This window comes from Cibotium barometz, chromosome 50 (genome assembly GCF_041138505.1).
Source record: "Cibotium barometz isolate CiBa-2024 chromosome 50, ASM4113850v1, whole genome shotgun sequence".
Taxonomy (NCBI): Eukaryota; Viridiplantae; Streptophyta; class Polypodiopsida; order Cyatheales; family Cibotiaceae; genus Cibotium; species Cibotium barometz.
This window is the reverse complement of record NC_141095.1, coordinates 12,065,505-12,079,646: the sequence shown is the minus strand read 5'-3', so window position 1 is coordinate 12,079,646 and position 14,142 is coordinate 12,065,505. Positions and strand designations below refer to the sequence as shown.

The 14,142-nt window shown below is 46.1% G+C and overlaps 1 protein-coding gene across 1 annotated transcript in view; it reads left to right on the top strand.

Moving 5' to 3' along the window:
* Positions 1-14,142, top strand: part of LOC147609801 (putative ribosomal large subunit pseudouridine synthase SVR1, chloroplastic) — a 69,231-nt gene that overhangs the window by 30,627 nt on the left and 24,462 nt on the right. The window contains exons 3-6 of the mRNA XM_086786961.1: positions 617-717; positions 867-939; positions 1,090-1,183; positions 1,321-1,369. Of these exons, the coding sequence (XP_086643087.1) occupies positions 617-717; positions 867-939; positions 1,090-1,183; positions 1,321-1,369 (317 nt within the window). The remainder of the gene's footprint in view (positions 1-616; positions 718-866; positions 940-1,089; positions 1,184-1,320; positions 1,370-14,142) is intronic.

Sequence of the window (14,142 nt, the reverse complement as noted above, 5' to 3'; positions counted from 1 at the left end):
GTAGACGTTAATACAGCTTGCTTTCTCTCTTCTGTGTTTCCACTTTCCCTTCTTCCGCTGCACATTCTATCAATAACACACACAAGAAAGAAAGAAAGTTGTATTAACGTCTTCAAAATGCCAAAATGACTTGTGAGACCAAAATGTTACATCATGTCCATGGAATACATCATCATGGTATGGAAAGTAAAACTAAAAGAAAATATCCGTAACAAAACAAAGAGCCTCAACCTCTCGTATCAGCCAAGAATATCTTGCATAGGGCACTGCAACATGGTACCCAATGTAGTAAGGCTGAGCCTGTGGGAGAAAGAGAGAATTGTTGCACAGCACAAGAATGATTGTATTATGATAATACTTCCACCATGTACAATGCTTTATATAGGCACTGAGGCCCTATCTTATTTCTCTTAATAAGAGGGTGCTCACACGTAAAGTGTTTACACACCACTGGACACTTACTAGGCTCCGAAATATCCAACAGATACGACTTAAGTTGTTAAGTCATCATTTGCTGTATGCAAGTAAAGCTTTGAGAACAGAAGTTGTATCATTTTATGATTACCTTTTCAGTTCATAAAGGTAGAAAATGTAATGCTTATTACTGTCTTGGCAGACTTTAGTTGATCCTTTGAAAGACATCATATATGTTGATGGACGGTCCTTGCCAAAGAAGCTTGCTCCAAAGCTGTATTTTGTTCTGAACAAGCCTAAAGGGTAGGCAATGGTTTCCTCTTCTCTGTACAGAGCATCGCCATATGGGATACATAAAAGTCCATGATGCTGTTCCATTTACTCTATTTTATTTTCTTCTGCTGCTTTAGCTACTGAGGAGTGTATTTAAACAAGTCCGCGTACTCTTGCAGGTACATTTGTTCAAGCAGTGCAGACGAAGACAAGTCGGTGGTGACGTTGTTTGATGACTACATGAAGATTTGGGTTGGCTTTGGGCTTTGACCGAAATTTGGATTCTTCTGTAGAGTATTTTTTATTAAAACCTTGTTTTGTTAGTTAAAGTCTAGTTATGTGCATAGATTTGCACATGGCTGTGAAATCAAAGTTTGTAATTGGATGTTTCTCTTTGTTTAGGTGCAAAGAAATCCGGGGCTATTGAAACCCAGATTATTTACGGTGGGGCGGCTTGATGTTGCTACGACAGGCTTGCTATTTGTGACTAATGATGGTATCCCATTAACTTTTTCGTTTGTTTTCTTTCCTCTTTTCTTGTCAACTGTATTCGTGGAGATTTTTTGCAGCATCATACTCATTGGAATCCTATTGTGTATATCAAAGCTTTATTTATCACTTTTTTCTTTGCAGGAGATTTTGCACACAGTGTTTCTCATCCCTCTTCTGGCTTTACAAAAGAGTAAGCATGTTTGCTGAGTAAAAAGCTTTGGCCCCCCACCACACACATGCAGGCACATGCACATGCGTGTGCATGCACGCACCCACCTTTCACTTTATGAATGATCTAGCTTTGTGGCCGTGGCTGTGCCTCACAGTTTAATGAGACATATTTCTGTTGTGTGTGTGTGTGTGAATGATCTAGCTTTGTGGCTGTGTCTGTGTCTCACAATATGGCAAGGCATACATACCTTTGTCTCAGGAACCAAATTGATGTAAACAGCACATGGTGTTATGCTATGCATGAGTACAATACAGATTACACCACTAGGGATGTGAACTAGGCTGGTCGCCCTTAGGAGTATCTTGATCTCTTGTGTGTAAGAGTTCCACCCATAGAATTATTGAGGTCAGTAAGCAATTCAAAGGATTTGGTTTTGGATGGTGTCCAGGATTTATCTCTTCTTTTGCATAAAAAGCACATCTTTCTTCAAGCTCAGATATATATAACCTTGAACCACATCAAAAGTAGCTCGGATTTCTTTATAGTCTTCTGTGGTTTCTAGGTTACTGCTTAATCTCCTTGTTGGCTAGTGTTTCCATACAGAAGAAAATTAGTTCCAATTATTCGAATCTCTTTGTGATGGCTGAGTTTGAGCCTCCATAGCTTGCTGGCTCTGTGCAGCTGTACCCTTACCCTAGCTAGGAACAACAAATGGTATCAGAGCTGGCCTCTGCCCGCATGCTTCCTAAGTTGGAACTTGGCTCTCTGCTCCCCACATAGCGCTTGGCGCATCATCATTTTGCTGCTAATATCTTTGCCCAATTCCCAACACTGCTTCTGCTGACGTGGCTTCATCTGCCAATCACCCATAAGCTACATGGGCCGCCATTGTTCTCTTCGCGTCTCTCTTCTCTTCGCACAAACATCCTGCACCTCTGCTCCCGCACCCTCTACCACCAGTTCCCCGCTGCTGCTCTGCCTGTTCACGCCTCTTTGCTGCCTTGTCACAGGCCGGTGTATGAAAGCTCTAAGGCTTTAAGCCTTAACTAAGGCTTATCAAATCCTTATATTAAGGCTTATCAAGCCTTAATAAAAAGGTCTTCGACAGCAGTCTGTCGGCTCGCCGACTCCATTGTCTAGAGCACCTGCAGAGAGCAGACATCATCAACGACATCATCTCAGCCATTAAACTTGTACCTTCAAAAAAATCAGCATCAAATCGACTGTACCTGCAAACACACAGTCCATCATGAGGTAAAATTACCAAAATTGAAGGTCTTATATTTAAGAAAAAATGGGGGCTTTTGCAGATGTTTAATACAGTTTTCTTTCTTTCACACACACACACACACACTGTAATCAGTAAAAATCAGGGGTTTTCTCCAAAATCAGTAAAAATCAGCTAATTAACCCCTCTGCAATAAACATAATTTCGGGGGTTTCCCAAATCGGCCAAAATTGGCAAAATCAGAGCTGAATTCAGCACTTTGAGGTTTCATAAGGCCATGGATGGGATGGTAACCTGGAAGAGACGCCAGAAAAGGCCACATCATGGCATTGAGGGGGGGGAATCATCTTCCTGTACATTTAATTTTCTGTGTGAGTGTCATGGGTTCTTTACCTGGGATGTCCCCCAAAAGGAGATGTAATAGTCTCTGTGTGTGTTTTTCCGCCTTAATATTATAAAAGGCTTTGTGTTTCCATTATGCCAGTTAGGCGCCAGGGGGGTGAGTAAGTGCTGGCCTCGCTACCTCGGTCTTACCCTGATATGAGAGACTACCATGGCACGGGAGGGAGGTGGCTCATTTTTGTAAGTTTTAGATCACTTAAGGACATTTGGTCTTTAACATTCTACAAAGCAAGGTTGTTAGAGGCGTCAGAGGCGTTTGGTACGAGGCGGGTATGGTACGCGCCTCGAAAGACTCGTATTTTTTAGAACCTGAGGCGTCTGATATATATATATATATATATATATATATATATATATATATATATATATTGAAAGTTGAGAGAGAGAGAGAGAGAGAGAGAGAGAGAGAGAGAGAGAGAGACACTAGAGTGTGTATGTATGAGCTTGAGGGAGGGAAAGAGAGGGTGTGCATGAGAGGGGGAGAGAGTGTGTGTGTGAAAGAAAGAAAACTGTATTAAACGTCTGCAAAAGGCCAAAATGACCTATGAGACCAAAATAGTCCATCCTCATCATCTGGATACATCATCAAGATTCAAGGGTACAAAGTAAAATGAAATGAACTGAAATGAACCGGTAGAGTATAGAGAGAGCTCCCAAAGTGGGTATAAAAAACATCATCATCCTAGTGTGTGTGAAGTTTGAACTTTGAACTTTGGGTCTTGAGAAAGGCTTAAGGGAGGGAGCCTGGAGGGAGAGAATGAGGGAGAGAGAGAGAGTGTGTAAGAGGGGCTGCCTTGGGCCCTTAAAGCCCCCGTCTAAAGACTCAAACCAGCATTTTTTTTGGTCGTACGCCTCGAACGCCTCGAACTGTTAGAGGCGCGCCTCGTAACAACTATGCTACAAAGGTCTAGATCTCGCACATCATCAGGAGTAAGCCTGCACTCGAGTACCATGATGATGTATTCCATGGACATGATGTAACATTTTGGTCTCATAGGTCATTTTGGCCTTTTGAGACGTTAATACAACTTTCTTTCTTTCTTTCTCTCTCTCTCTCTCTCTCTCTCTCTCTCTCTCTCTCTCTCTTCGTGATGCCTGCATAGTGTACTGGCTCTGTGTAGCTATACCCTAACCCTAGCTAGGAACAACATTGATGACTTAGTGCTTATCTCAGATTCTTAGGCTGGACTACAGCACAATATGGATGCACTGCAGGATTTTTGTACACAGCGGGGGCTCTCAGTTTAACCTTGGGAAAACCAAGGTGATGGTTTTTCACACTTCCCGCAAAGTGATGAAGGATATAGTGATCACATACAGAGGCAGGAGAGTGGAGGTGACTAGTTCTTATGTCTAACTTGGGGTTACCTTCACCCCAGAGGATATGCAGCACTAGCCCTCCTAGAACACCAGTGCCATTGGTCTCTGGTGGCTCTTTGACACCTTGGTCACTCTAGCGATGATGTATGCAGCCCCCCTTTTGGGCATTGGGATTATCTGCAGGCAGATTGACATCGGATTGAGCGGCCTCTGATCCTCGTGCTATCATGGATGATTCACAGCAAACCATCTGTCCCACATCATAGCATTCGAGCAGACTTTGCTGCATCCCCCATGGTTATAGAGGCACTCTTCCAGACATTGACCTATATACAGAGAGAGAGAGAGAGAGATGGACCCCACACGACTCCCTCACCTAGCCCTGGAGTCTTCACAGGCGATTGTTGCGAGAGGCACACACTCATCTTGGTATGGCTCCATTATCACATGGTTTATGACACATGGGCTTCAGATTGACCAGCTCCCTGCATGCTAGTATGACCCAGATTCACCATACCTCAAGCTTTCCCATGTGGACCGTAACCGAGTGCTCCATTATGATTTGCTTTAGGCACACATAAGGGACACTGGGATTACCCTGGCACAGCCCTTGCCCGTCAAGATGCGTATTATCTGGATCATTTCCTTAGGCTCACTGAGGTGGGTTCATACAGAGACTAGGCTACATGGATGTCTTTATGTCTCATGCCATGAAGATTTCCATTGGCCAGCTTTGAGCTTCATCCCATACCCTAGAGATTGAGGGCGACAAAGCATACCTAGGGAGGACAGGATTTGCAGATTACGGAGCAGAGAGGTGGAGTCCGAGGAGCATTATGTATGCTGATGCTCAGTCTACTATGAGATCAGAGGGAGGTACCATTGCCTTTTGAGAGAGGGGTTCGGTCCTATTAGCTGTATCATGGATTCAGAGATGCCTGGGCTTGTTCTTGCTGGAGCTACGACGACACAGAGAGAGCCTCCTCAAAGCACAGGTTCAGCCCAGCTCAGGATCACCAACTTCTTCCATCCGCAGCATGCCGTACCTACTTCACTAGCAGATCTGGCCCTTCATCAGACCACGTTCATGGTATTCCATGATGAGTTTCCATGGTCAGTTTTGTATCACCCAAGTGAGATAGCTATGTTTTGTTTCTATTTTATTTTCCATTCCATGATGAGATATGCCATGGACATTATTGTCTCACTTTGGTCTCATATGCCTAGTGGGTCTTTAGTAGGCACTTAATATATCTTTCTTTCTTCTTTCTTTCACTCTCTCTCTCCCTCCCCGGAGGGCTTGTAGAGGCATCTAGTTGTAGTACATGCCTTCTACGAGGACGGGGACCTCACTGTGAACCTTGGGAAGACCAAGGTTATGATCTTTAACACTACCCCACAATGGATAGGCAGATATGCGCAGCAATTTACTTATAGTGGGGAGCCCGTGGAGCATGTCACATCATATGTATACCTAGGGATTGTTAGCAGTCATCTCTGGTCTCGTTTGTACACTATGTCAGGGCCTCTATTGTGGGTGTACCCACCCGTTTTAGTGTCTTCCCATTTTTCCTCACTCTCCGTATATTTTTCCTACTTTTCTGGAGAAGTGGATGGGCTGTCGGCTGCCCCCAGATGCTGGCCAACTGTGTTTTCTTGCTGCCTGACTGTTCTGGTGCTGTCCGACTGTCCCTCAGTGCTAGACGACTGCTTTTCTTTTGGCTGACTGAGCATTTTGCTGGTCGTGGGCAGCCAGAGCTGCTGTCGGCTGTTTATGGGCTGGCCGACCAGCAGCTAGGGGCCATATAAAAATGGCCCCTTGCCCCCACAGTATGTTTCTCGGGATTTTATTGGTGTATATAGCAGAGTTACACAGCTTCTCTCTCTCTTTCATCAGTGTAGTGCTCTCTACAGCAGTTGCCTTCATTTCCGCTTTGCATTCTGACATGGTATCAGAGCCCCAGGTGGCTTGAAGCTTGGAGACAGTGGGACATGGAGGGTTTGCTGATTTGAGGTGGAGGATTGGAGACTGTTTGGGCTGTACGGGACTTGGAGATCGGGTAGAAGGCGGCCATCACCGTTGGACAGCCACCTTGCATATTATTTGCAGCCTCTTCTTCTTTTTTCCCACCCACCCTCCCTTCACAAGACCTTGTGAACCCTTGAGATGGCAGATTTGCTTGAGATGGTTGAGAAGCATGTGAAGATCCCAACACTCCCCACGTCATAGTCACATGGGTCGGGGGATGGGAACGGGGACGGGGGGTGGGACGGTACACAAAAAATGCATCAATATATCCATCAAATGTTAAGTATTTATATTACATTTGAGTACTTTGAAAGAAAGCACACAAAATGACACAATTCATGATTCATATTACAAAAATAGTGTATTGCTAACTGTGTACACAAAACACAATACAACTATCGAGACTCACGGCTGAAGCATAGTGCCATAGTCTATTGTCTCTAAAATGGAGATACTAGAAAATAAACCATGTCTACATAAATATACCTTGGGTAGATGGCCCTAAAGGCTGTGCTGCACATGTGACATCCAAGATTGAAGCCTATAGCGTTGCGCTAATCAATCAGAATCCATACTGAAGGAAACACTGGCCTCATTGTCATGAGCATCAATCTCTGTGACCTCAACTTGCACATTCTCCTTCTCTTGTTTCTGCTCCCACTCCACAAAAGGATCAGCTTTTGCAATCACCCCCTTGCCCAACATACGCAAGTTGGCACTTACAAAAACCAAATCACGGGCTTTTTCTACGCCAAGGCAGTTTCTCTTCTTTGATGCAATGTGACTATAGGAGCTCCAGAGTTGCTCCAAACAAGAGGAGCCAAAGCTTGGTTGAGAATGCGAATAGCTAATTGTTGTAACTCTGGTCCATCTGATCCAAAATCCTCCCACCACAAAGCTGCCCCAACCTGAGTCCGATCCTCCTGTGCATCAGGGCAACCATACATGCCATGAAAAGATCTATACGTTGCAAGTGAGTCTCTTATTTTGCGCCTTGCACTAGGCTCTGGCACCAATCTCTCTAAGATAATCCACCAACCACTATTCACCTCTCGGTCATTTTCTTGACCCTTGCCTTGAAACTCGGGGTCGAAAATGTATGCTGGTGCATGCAAAGGGGAATGATATGCATTCCATCTTTTGTTTGACACAAAGATCCTGAACATAGTAGCAGTGAAACCCGTTTCAAATCATATGAAACCGACCGAAACTTTTACGAAACGTTTTAGAATATGAAACTTTGTTTTTTATTCACCTAAAATTTTTAAGGCCCAAAAACCTTACATGCCAATTTCATACATACGCATTTCCAAAGCGCATTTTTTCTTGTTGCTTGCTACTCGACTTGCACGCGCTCGTCCTTTCCTGCCTGCCGATGACTGGTCGACCATCTTGAGAAGGACGCTTTAGCCTTGGCCATGGCCTAAATACATATTTTCATGTATATTCTAAACTTATATTTTTTGCATTTTTTGTATGAAACTTTTTTTTGACATTCCTTTTTTGCTTGGTAGTGACTAGTTGACCATCTCAACAGGGACGCTTGAGTCTTGGTCATGGCCTAAATACATATTTTCATGTATATTCTATATTGAAAAATATATATATTTTGCATTTTTGTATGAAACTTTTTTTGGACGTTTCAAAAAAATATGAAACTTCTGAAACCTTTTTGAAACCCGTTTCAAATCAGGCGTTTCTGAAACTCCTGGTAACTATAATCCTGAACCATCTCATACTTGCTCTTGAGAGTGTCCTCCTCGTCCTTGTCATCATGATCAAATTGCTCTTGCTCTTTAATGAGGGCCTCATACACTTTCCCAATGCATGGCTTCATGCCATCCACAAACCTCAACAAATGCATTATGGGCTGCACCATTGCATCAATGCGATGCACATGCTCCCGAAACTCAAGATCTTCAACCTTATCTTTGCATTTCCACCCTCCAGTAGTAGAGGCTAACGGAGATGCAGTGAACTCATCACTAATGAAAACATGCCTCAATGCGGCACTACATGTACTCAGCCGGCCCAACATCAGAAAGTTATACGCAAACCGTGTCTCCGAGTACTTCAAGAGCTGCTTGCTTGATTTCTTATGAAACTCATGTAGTAAGAATTGATGATTCAACACAAAAGGGACCATGTGACTTGCCCTCTCAATGATGGGCGCAATCCAAGGCAATGATGGCACTGGGGCTTGGAGGCTGGGCAGCTTAGATGGAGACTGCACTCTGGAGTAGTGGGTTGTGGCAAGCACTTGTGCTGCAGCCTGTTGTGCAGTCACTACACACTGCAAAGCAGAGATGGAGGAGTAGAGACGGAGGAGAGGCTGAGAGCAAGTGTGCACAGGTGACAGCAGAGACGGAAGAAAGCGCATAACAGCACAAACCTGGACGGAGGAGAGCAGAGACAGAGGAGAGAAAGTGCACAGGTGACAGGTCACATCAGAGACGGAGGAGTCTGGACTCTGGAGAGCACTCGATCGCACACGGCAGAGACGGAGGAGTGCAGAGATCGCTCGACGCTCGCATGACTAGGCCTTTTTTTACAAAAAAAAACATAAAATGAGGCGATCCCGATGCTTGTTTGTTTTTTTCCCTTCCCGTCCCCAACCAACCGTCCCACAAGTTTAAGGCGTCCCTTGATAGGGGACGGCCATCCCCTGGTGAGGGACGGGACATGGGACGTCTCCCCTGTAGAGGGACGCGTCCCTGTGTGAAAGGGAGGGCGGGACAACGTTCCCCCATCCCCAAGGCCTAGGACGGGCGTCCCCTGTGACTATGCCCCACGTTCTCGGTGGACCGACAGTTGGACGGGAACAACTACGCCATATGGAAAGTAATGATGGAGTCTGTTTTGGAGTCTTATGACTTGGCTAATTTCATTGTTGTTGGGGTTCCACGGCCGAAGTTGGAAGATGGGGAGTTACCCTCTATACGGAAGGAATGGGAGGCACAAGCACAACTATGGGATCGTGTTAATGCCCGCGTCTGGTCTTTCATCTTCCGAAATTGCACACCATAGGTGATTAATCACCTAAAGCATATGACGCTGGCCAGAAAGATTTGGCAGCATTTGGCTTCTCTGTACAACAGGGTATCACCCATGAAGAGGATCTCCTTGGAAGTTCAGATGCGGGTGATGAATCCTGCAAAGTCGTCGACGATGTGGGAGTACATCAACAAGTTGCAGGCTCTTCAGCAGGAGGTTCTCCAGGCCGGGAAAGAGATATCGTCAGAGGATATGGCCATCACGTTGTTGTCCCATTTGCCCTTTCAGTACTCAGCATTTTACTCCTCTTTGATCACCAGTGGCAAGCTCAACACCATCACGTGGGAGGAGCTTGTGCCAATGGTCTTGGACCAGGAAGAGTGATTTATGAACCCTCCACAGGGTGGAGGTTCTGAGGCCTTGATTGGCCAGCGGTCGAAACACCGTAACAACAACAACAAGGGCAAAGGGAAGTCTTCATCGGAGAAGTCTTCTGAGAACAAGCCTGATACAGACCATGAGAAAGTGAAGGCCGAGAGGACTTGTAATGATTGTGGCGAGAAAGGCCACTATTGGAGGATTGTGGTGAGAAAGGCCACTATTGGAGGAAGTGTCCCAAGCGGACTGGAAAGAGTGCTGATTCTTCAGCTTTAGCTGCAAAGACTCCAGCCTTTGTGCACTTGGAGATGTTGGACACCGATGCTTCATCTTCTTCGAGCAAGGAGGTAGTTGGCTTCACCGCCAAGGATACTCGGGAGTGGATTCTTGATGGTGGTGCTTCCAGGCACATGACTCCTTCCCGTGACTTCTTTCAGGATTTGAAACGGCAGTCATGTCGCATTTTCATTGGCGACAATTCCACCATACCGATTCACAGTGAGGGCCGGATGGAGATCATTCCCGATGGCAGAGGAGGGAAGCATTCCTCTCGTGTTCTTACGTCCCCGCACTTGGTTTCATTTGTTGTCAGTGCATGAGGTTTGCAAGACTGGCTTCTCGGTGGAGTTTGAGGAGCATTCTGTTGCTCTATGGGACCGCGAGATTGGCCAGGTTGTTTGGGAAGGCGGAGTGGAGAATGGTATATACAAACTCTCAGCACTCTCCTCATTGACAGGCTCTCAGATTGGTGATTTGTGGCACTTTCGGTTTGGCCACTTGAATGTGGATGCGTTGCGGCAAGCTTTCCGAGACCAGATGGTGGTTGGCTTGCCAGATGTTGGTAGCAGGTAGGGACGCAGTAGTTCTTGCATTCGTGGGTAAGCAGCACAGGGAATCTTTTCGGAAGCAAGCTTCGAGGCGGGCTTCGAAACCTCTGGAGTTGGTACACATTAACTTGTGTGGACCTATGCAGACGCCATCCTTGGGGTGTTCTTTGTATTTCATGCTGCTTGTTGATGATTGTAGCAAATTCACTTGGGTTTATTTTCTTTCACAGAAGGACCAAGCTTTTGCTCGGTTCAAGGAGTGGTATGTGATGGTGGAGAAAGAGTCTAGCTTGCAGATAAAGACTCTTAGGGCTGACAAAGGAGGAGAGTTTTCTTCCAATGCATTCATGTGGTTTTGTGCAGAACATGGCATCAAGCGGGAGTTGGCCAATACAGGTTCGCCTTCTAAGAATGGAGTAGTTGAGCGAAAGAACAGGACTGTGGTGGGGATGGCGAGGACGATGCTGGAGCATCGTGATCTTCCTTGTCCACTTTGGGGACAGGCTGTGGCTATGGCTGTCCATATCCTCAACCGTTCTCCGACGACTTCAGTACTGAACATGACTCCCTTTGAGGCATATTTTGGTAGGAAACCAGATGTCTCCCATTTCCTTGTGTTTGGGAGTGATGGATATGTTCACATTCTAAAGAAGCAGAGGGAAGCTTGACTCAAAGTCCCAAAAGCTTGTCTTTGTGGGATATAACTCTCTTTCCAAGGATATAGGTTGTATGATCCAAAGAGGAATGAGGTCGTCGTCAGTAGAGATGTGGTTTTTGATGAGCATGTTCTAGTTTCCACTGTTGATGAGCCGCCACTTCTTGGAGACCCAGATGATTCTAATGATGATTCCCAGTCGATTGTTCCAGCTGGATAGCCTCAGTCAGTTGAGGAGGTTGAGCCCGCGGTTGGAGAAGAGCCCCTGCAGCAGTAGCAGGGGGCTCCGCGTTCTATTCGAGTACCCAGGTGGTTGGTAGACACCCTTCGAGAGTGAGGTGTTACGGAGCTTCCCTCCAAATGGACCACAGAGGACGGACCTCGCAGATCGCATAGAGTTCGTGATAAAAGTCATTCAACGGAGCTTTTACAAGTAAACTATGCTTTGATGTCTCGTATCATGCGGGACAAAGAGGCCACTTCGTCAAGGAAGCCCTTGCACAGGATACTTGGAGGAAAGCCATGTAGGTGGAACTGGATGCCATAGAGAAGAATAAAACTTGGGAGTTGGTTCCGAGGCCGACGAAACGGTCTGTCATTGGTGTCAAGTGGGTCGTTAAGACCAAGTATACGTCAGATGGGTCGGTGGACAAACACAAAGCCAGACTTGTGGCTAAGGGTTATGCTCAGCGGCCAGGCATCGACCATGAGGATACCTTGGCACCAACAGTGAGGATGACCACGATTCGGACCGTTCTTGCCCTTGCTTCTTCTCGGCGGTGGCCCGTATTTTAGATGGATGTGAAATCTGCGTTCCTTAATGGTGACCTGCAGGAGGAGGTGTATGTTGAGCAGCCTCCAGGATTTGAGATTCCAAGATCAAAAGGGATGGTTTTTAGGTTGCGGAAGGCCTTGTATGGTCTTAAGCAGGCTCCCAGGGCTTGGAATTAGAAGATTGATTCCTTTTTTCTACGGATTGGATTTCAGAGATCGATTGCAGATCCTAACCTATTTCTCTTTCGGAAACACGGCATGGTCACGTTGATCATCCTTTATGTGGATGACCTCATTCTCATTGGCGGTCATATGGAACATTGCAGTGGACGAAGGGTGCCTTGTCAAAGGAGTTTGAGATGACCGATTTAGGCTTGCTCCACTTCTTCTTAGGATTGGTTCTTTGTCTCTCAGCAGCGGTATGTCCATGAGTTGCTTGAGGCCGTTCGGATGGAGAACTGCAAGCCTATCATGTCACCGATGGACCCGAACACAAAACTTACGGTCAATGATTCTTGTGAGCCAGTTGATGCCTCTTCTCCTCTTTGTCTCTCTCTAAAAGGCACGATATTGTGAATATTTTGTGTTTGATGACAATGTGAAATGGAGAAAAAATGAAGGAAAAATATACTCAAGGAACATCCAACCACAAAGAATAAGTGATTGGTTAACGAGCTCAACAACCCCACAGGAAAGCTCAAGTCCAATCTGGTGTTCAGCAACCAGATCAATGAACCAACCAGCTTCCGGTATGCAGACGCCGTTGAAGTCTCATTAGGACGCAGGATTGCGGATCTTGCGGTATGTGCAGGGTACGAAGGATCTTGGACTCTTCTACACCGCTGGAGGCGAAACCAAGGATCGAGTTTGACTCCAAGGTTGGAGTGACGCAGATTGGGGAGGAGATCCAAACGCGAGGAGATCTACATGAGGCTACAGTTTTACACTCAGCTCAAGAGCTGTGTCATGGAGCAGCAAGAGGCAGCCAACTATTGCCTTGTCGTCTACAGAGGCATAGTATCGGGCTGCTTGTGGTGCTGCTTGTGAGGTTCTGTGGTTGTGGAGGTTGCTTGGCGAGATTGTGTTTCCACAGAAGGAGCCCACGGTCATCCAGTGCGATAACCAGAGCTGTATTGCTATTGCTCGGAACCTGGTCTTCCATGCCCGGACCAAGCACATAGAGATACAATATCACTTTGTTGGTGAGAAGATCTTGGCTGGTGACATCTTGCTTCTTTATTGTTCGACGGAGGACAATGTGGCGGACCTCTTCACGAAGTCTCTACCTCAGGCTATGCTCCGGCAACACTTCAACTCACTGGGGTTGGTTCCACATCCAGGAGCTGAGAGGGGGTGTTAGCAGTCACATCTGTCTTGTTTGTACACTATGTCAAGGCCTCTGTTGTGGGTGTGCCCACCCGTTTTAGTGTCTTCCCATTTTTCCTCACTCTCCATATATTTTTCCTATTTTTCTGGAGGAGTGGGACTGTCGGCTGCCCCCAGATGCTGCCCGACTGTTCTAGTGCTGCCCAACTGTCCCTCAGTGCTGTCCAATTGCTTTTCTTCTGGCTGACTGAGCATTTTGCTGGTCGTGGGCAGCCAGGGCTGCTGTCGGTTGTTTATGGGCTGGCCAACCAGCAGCGAGGGGCCATATAAAATGGCCCCTTGCCCCCACAGTCCATGGATTTTATTGGTGTATATAGTAGAGTTACACAGCTTCTCTCTCTCTTTCATATGTGAATTGCTCTCTACAGCAGTTGTCTTCATTTCCGTTGTGCATTCTGACAAGGATCACCTTTTCTGGACCCAAGTTCTCCATGAGGAAGGCAACTATGCAGCCCTAAACTCACTAGAGAAGCCAGATTGACATGTGGCTATGCAGCCCTAAACTCACTAGAGAGGCAGTGCTCATAGATACAGTTCCAGGAGCCGAGGACGAAACTGTGGCTATTTGACATGCTAGTCACACCTACATTACTGTATGGAGCTCCCATGTGGGGGCCCAACCTACAAGAGGAGACAGAGGGGGGAATTGTCAGAATACGCAGCGGAGATGATGACAAAATCTGGAAACACAAGAGCAAGTGCAGAAAATAGACAGCAATGGAGAGAGAGGCATGTAACTCTACTATATATACACAAGAAGAATCCCGAATAATGATACAATGTGGCAAGGGGCTGTGG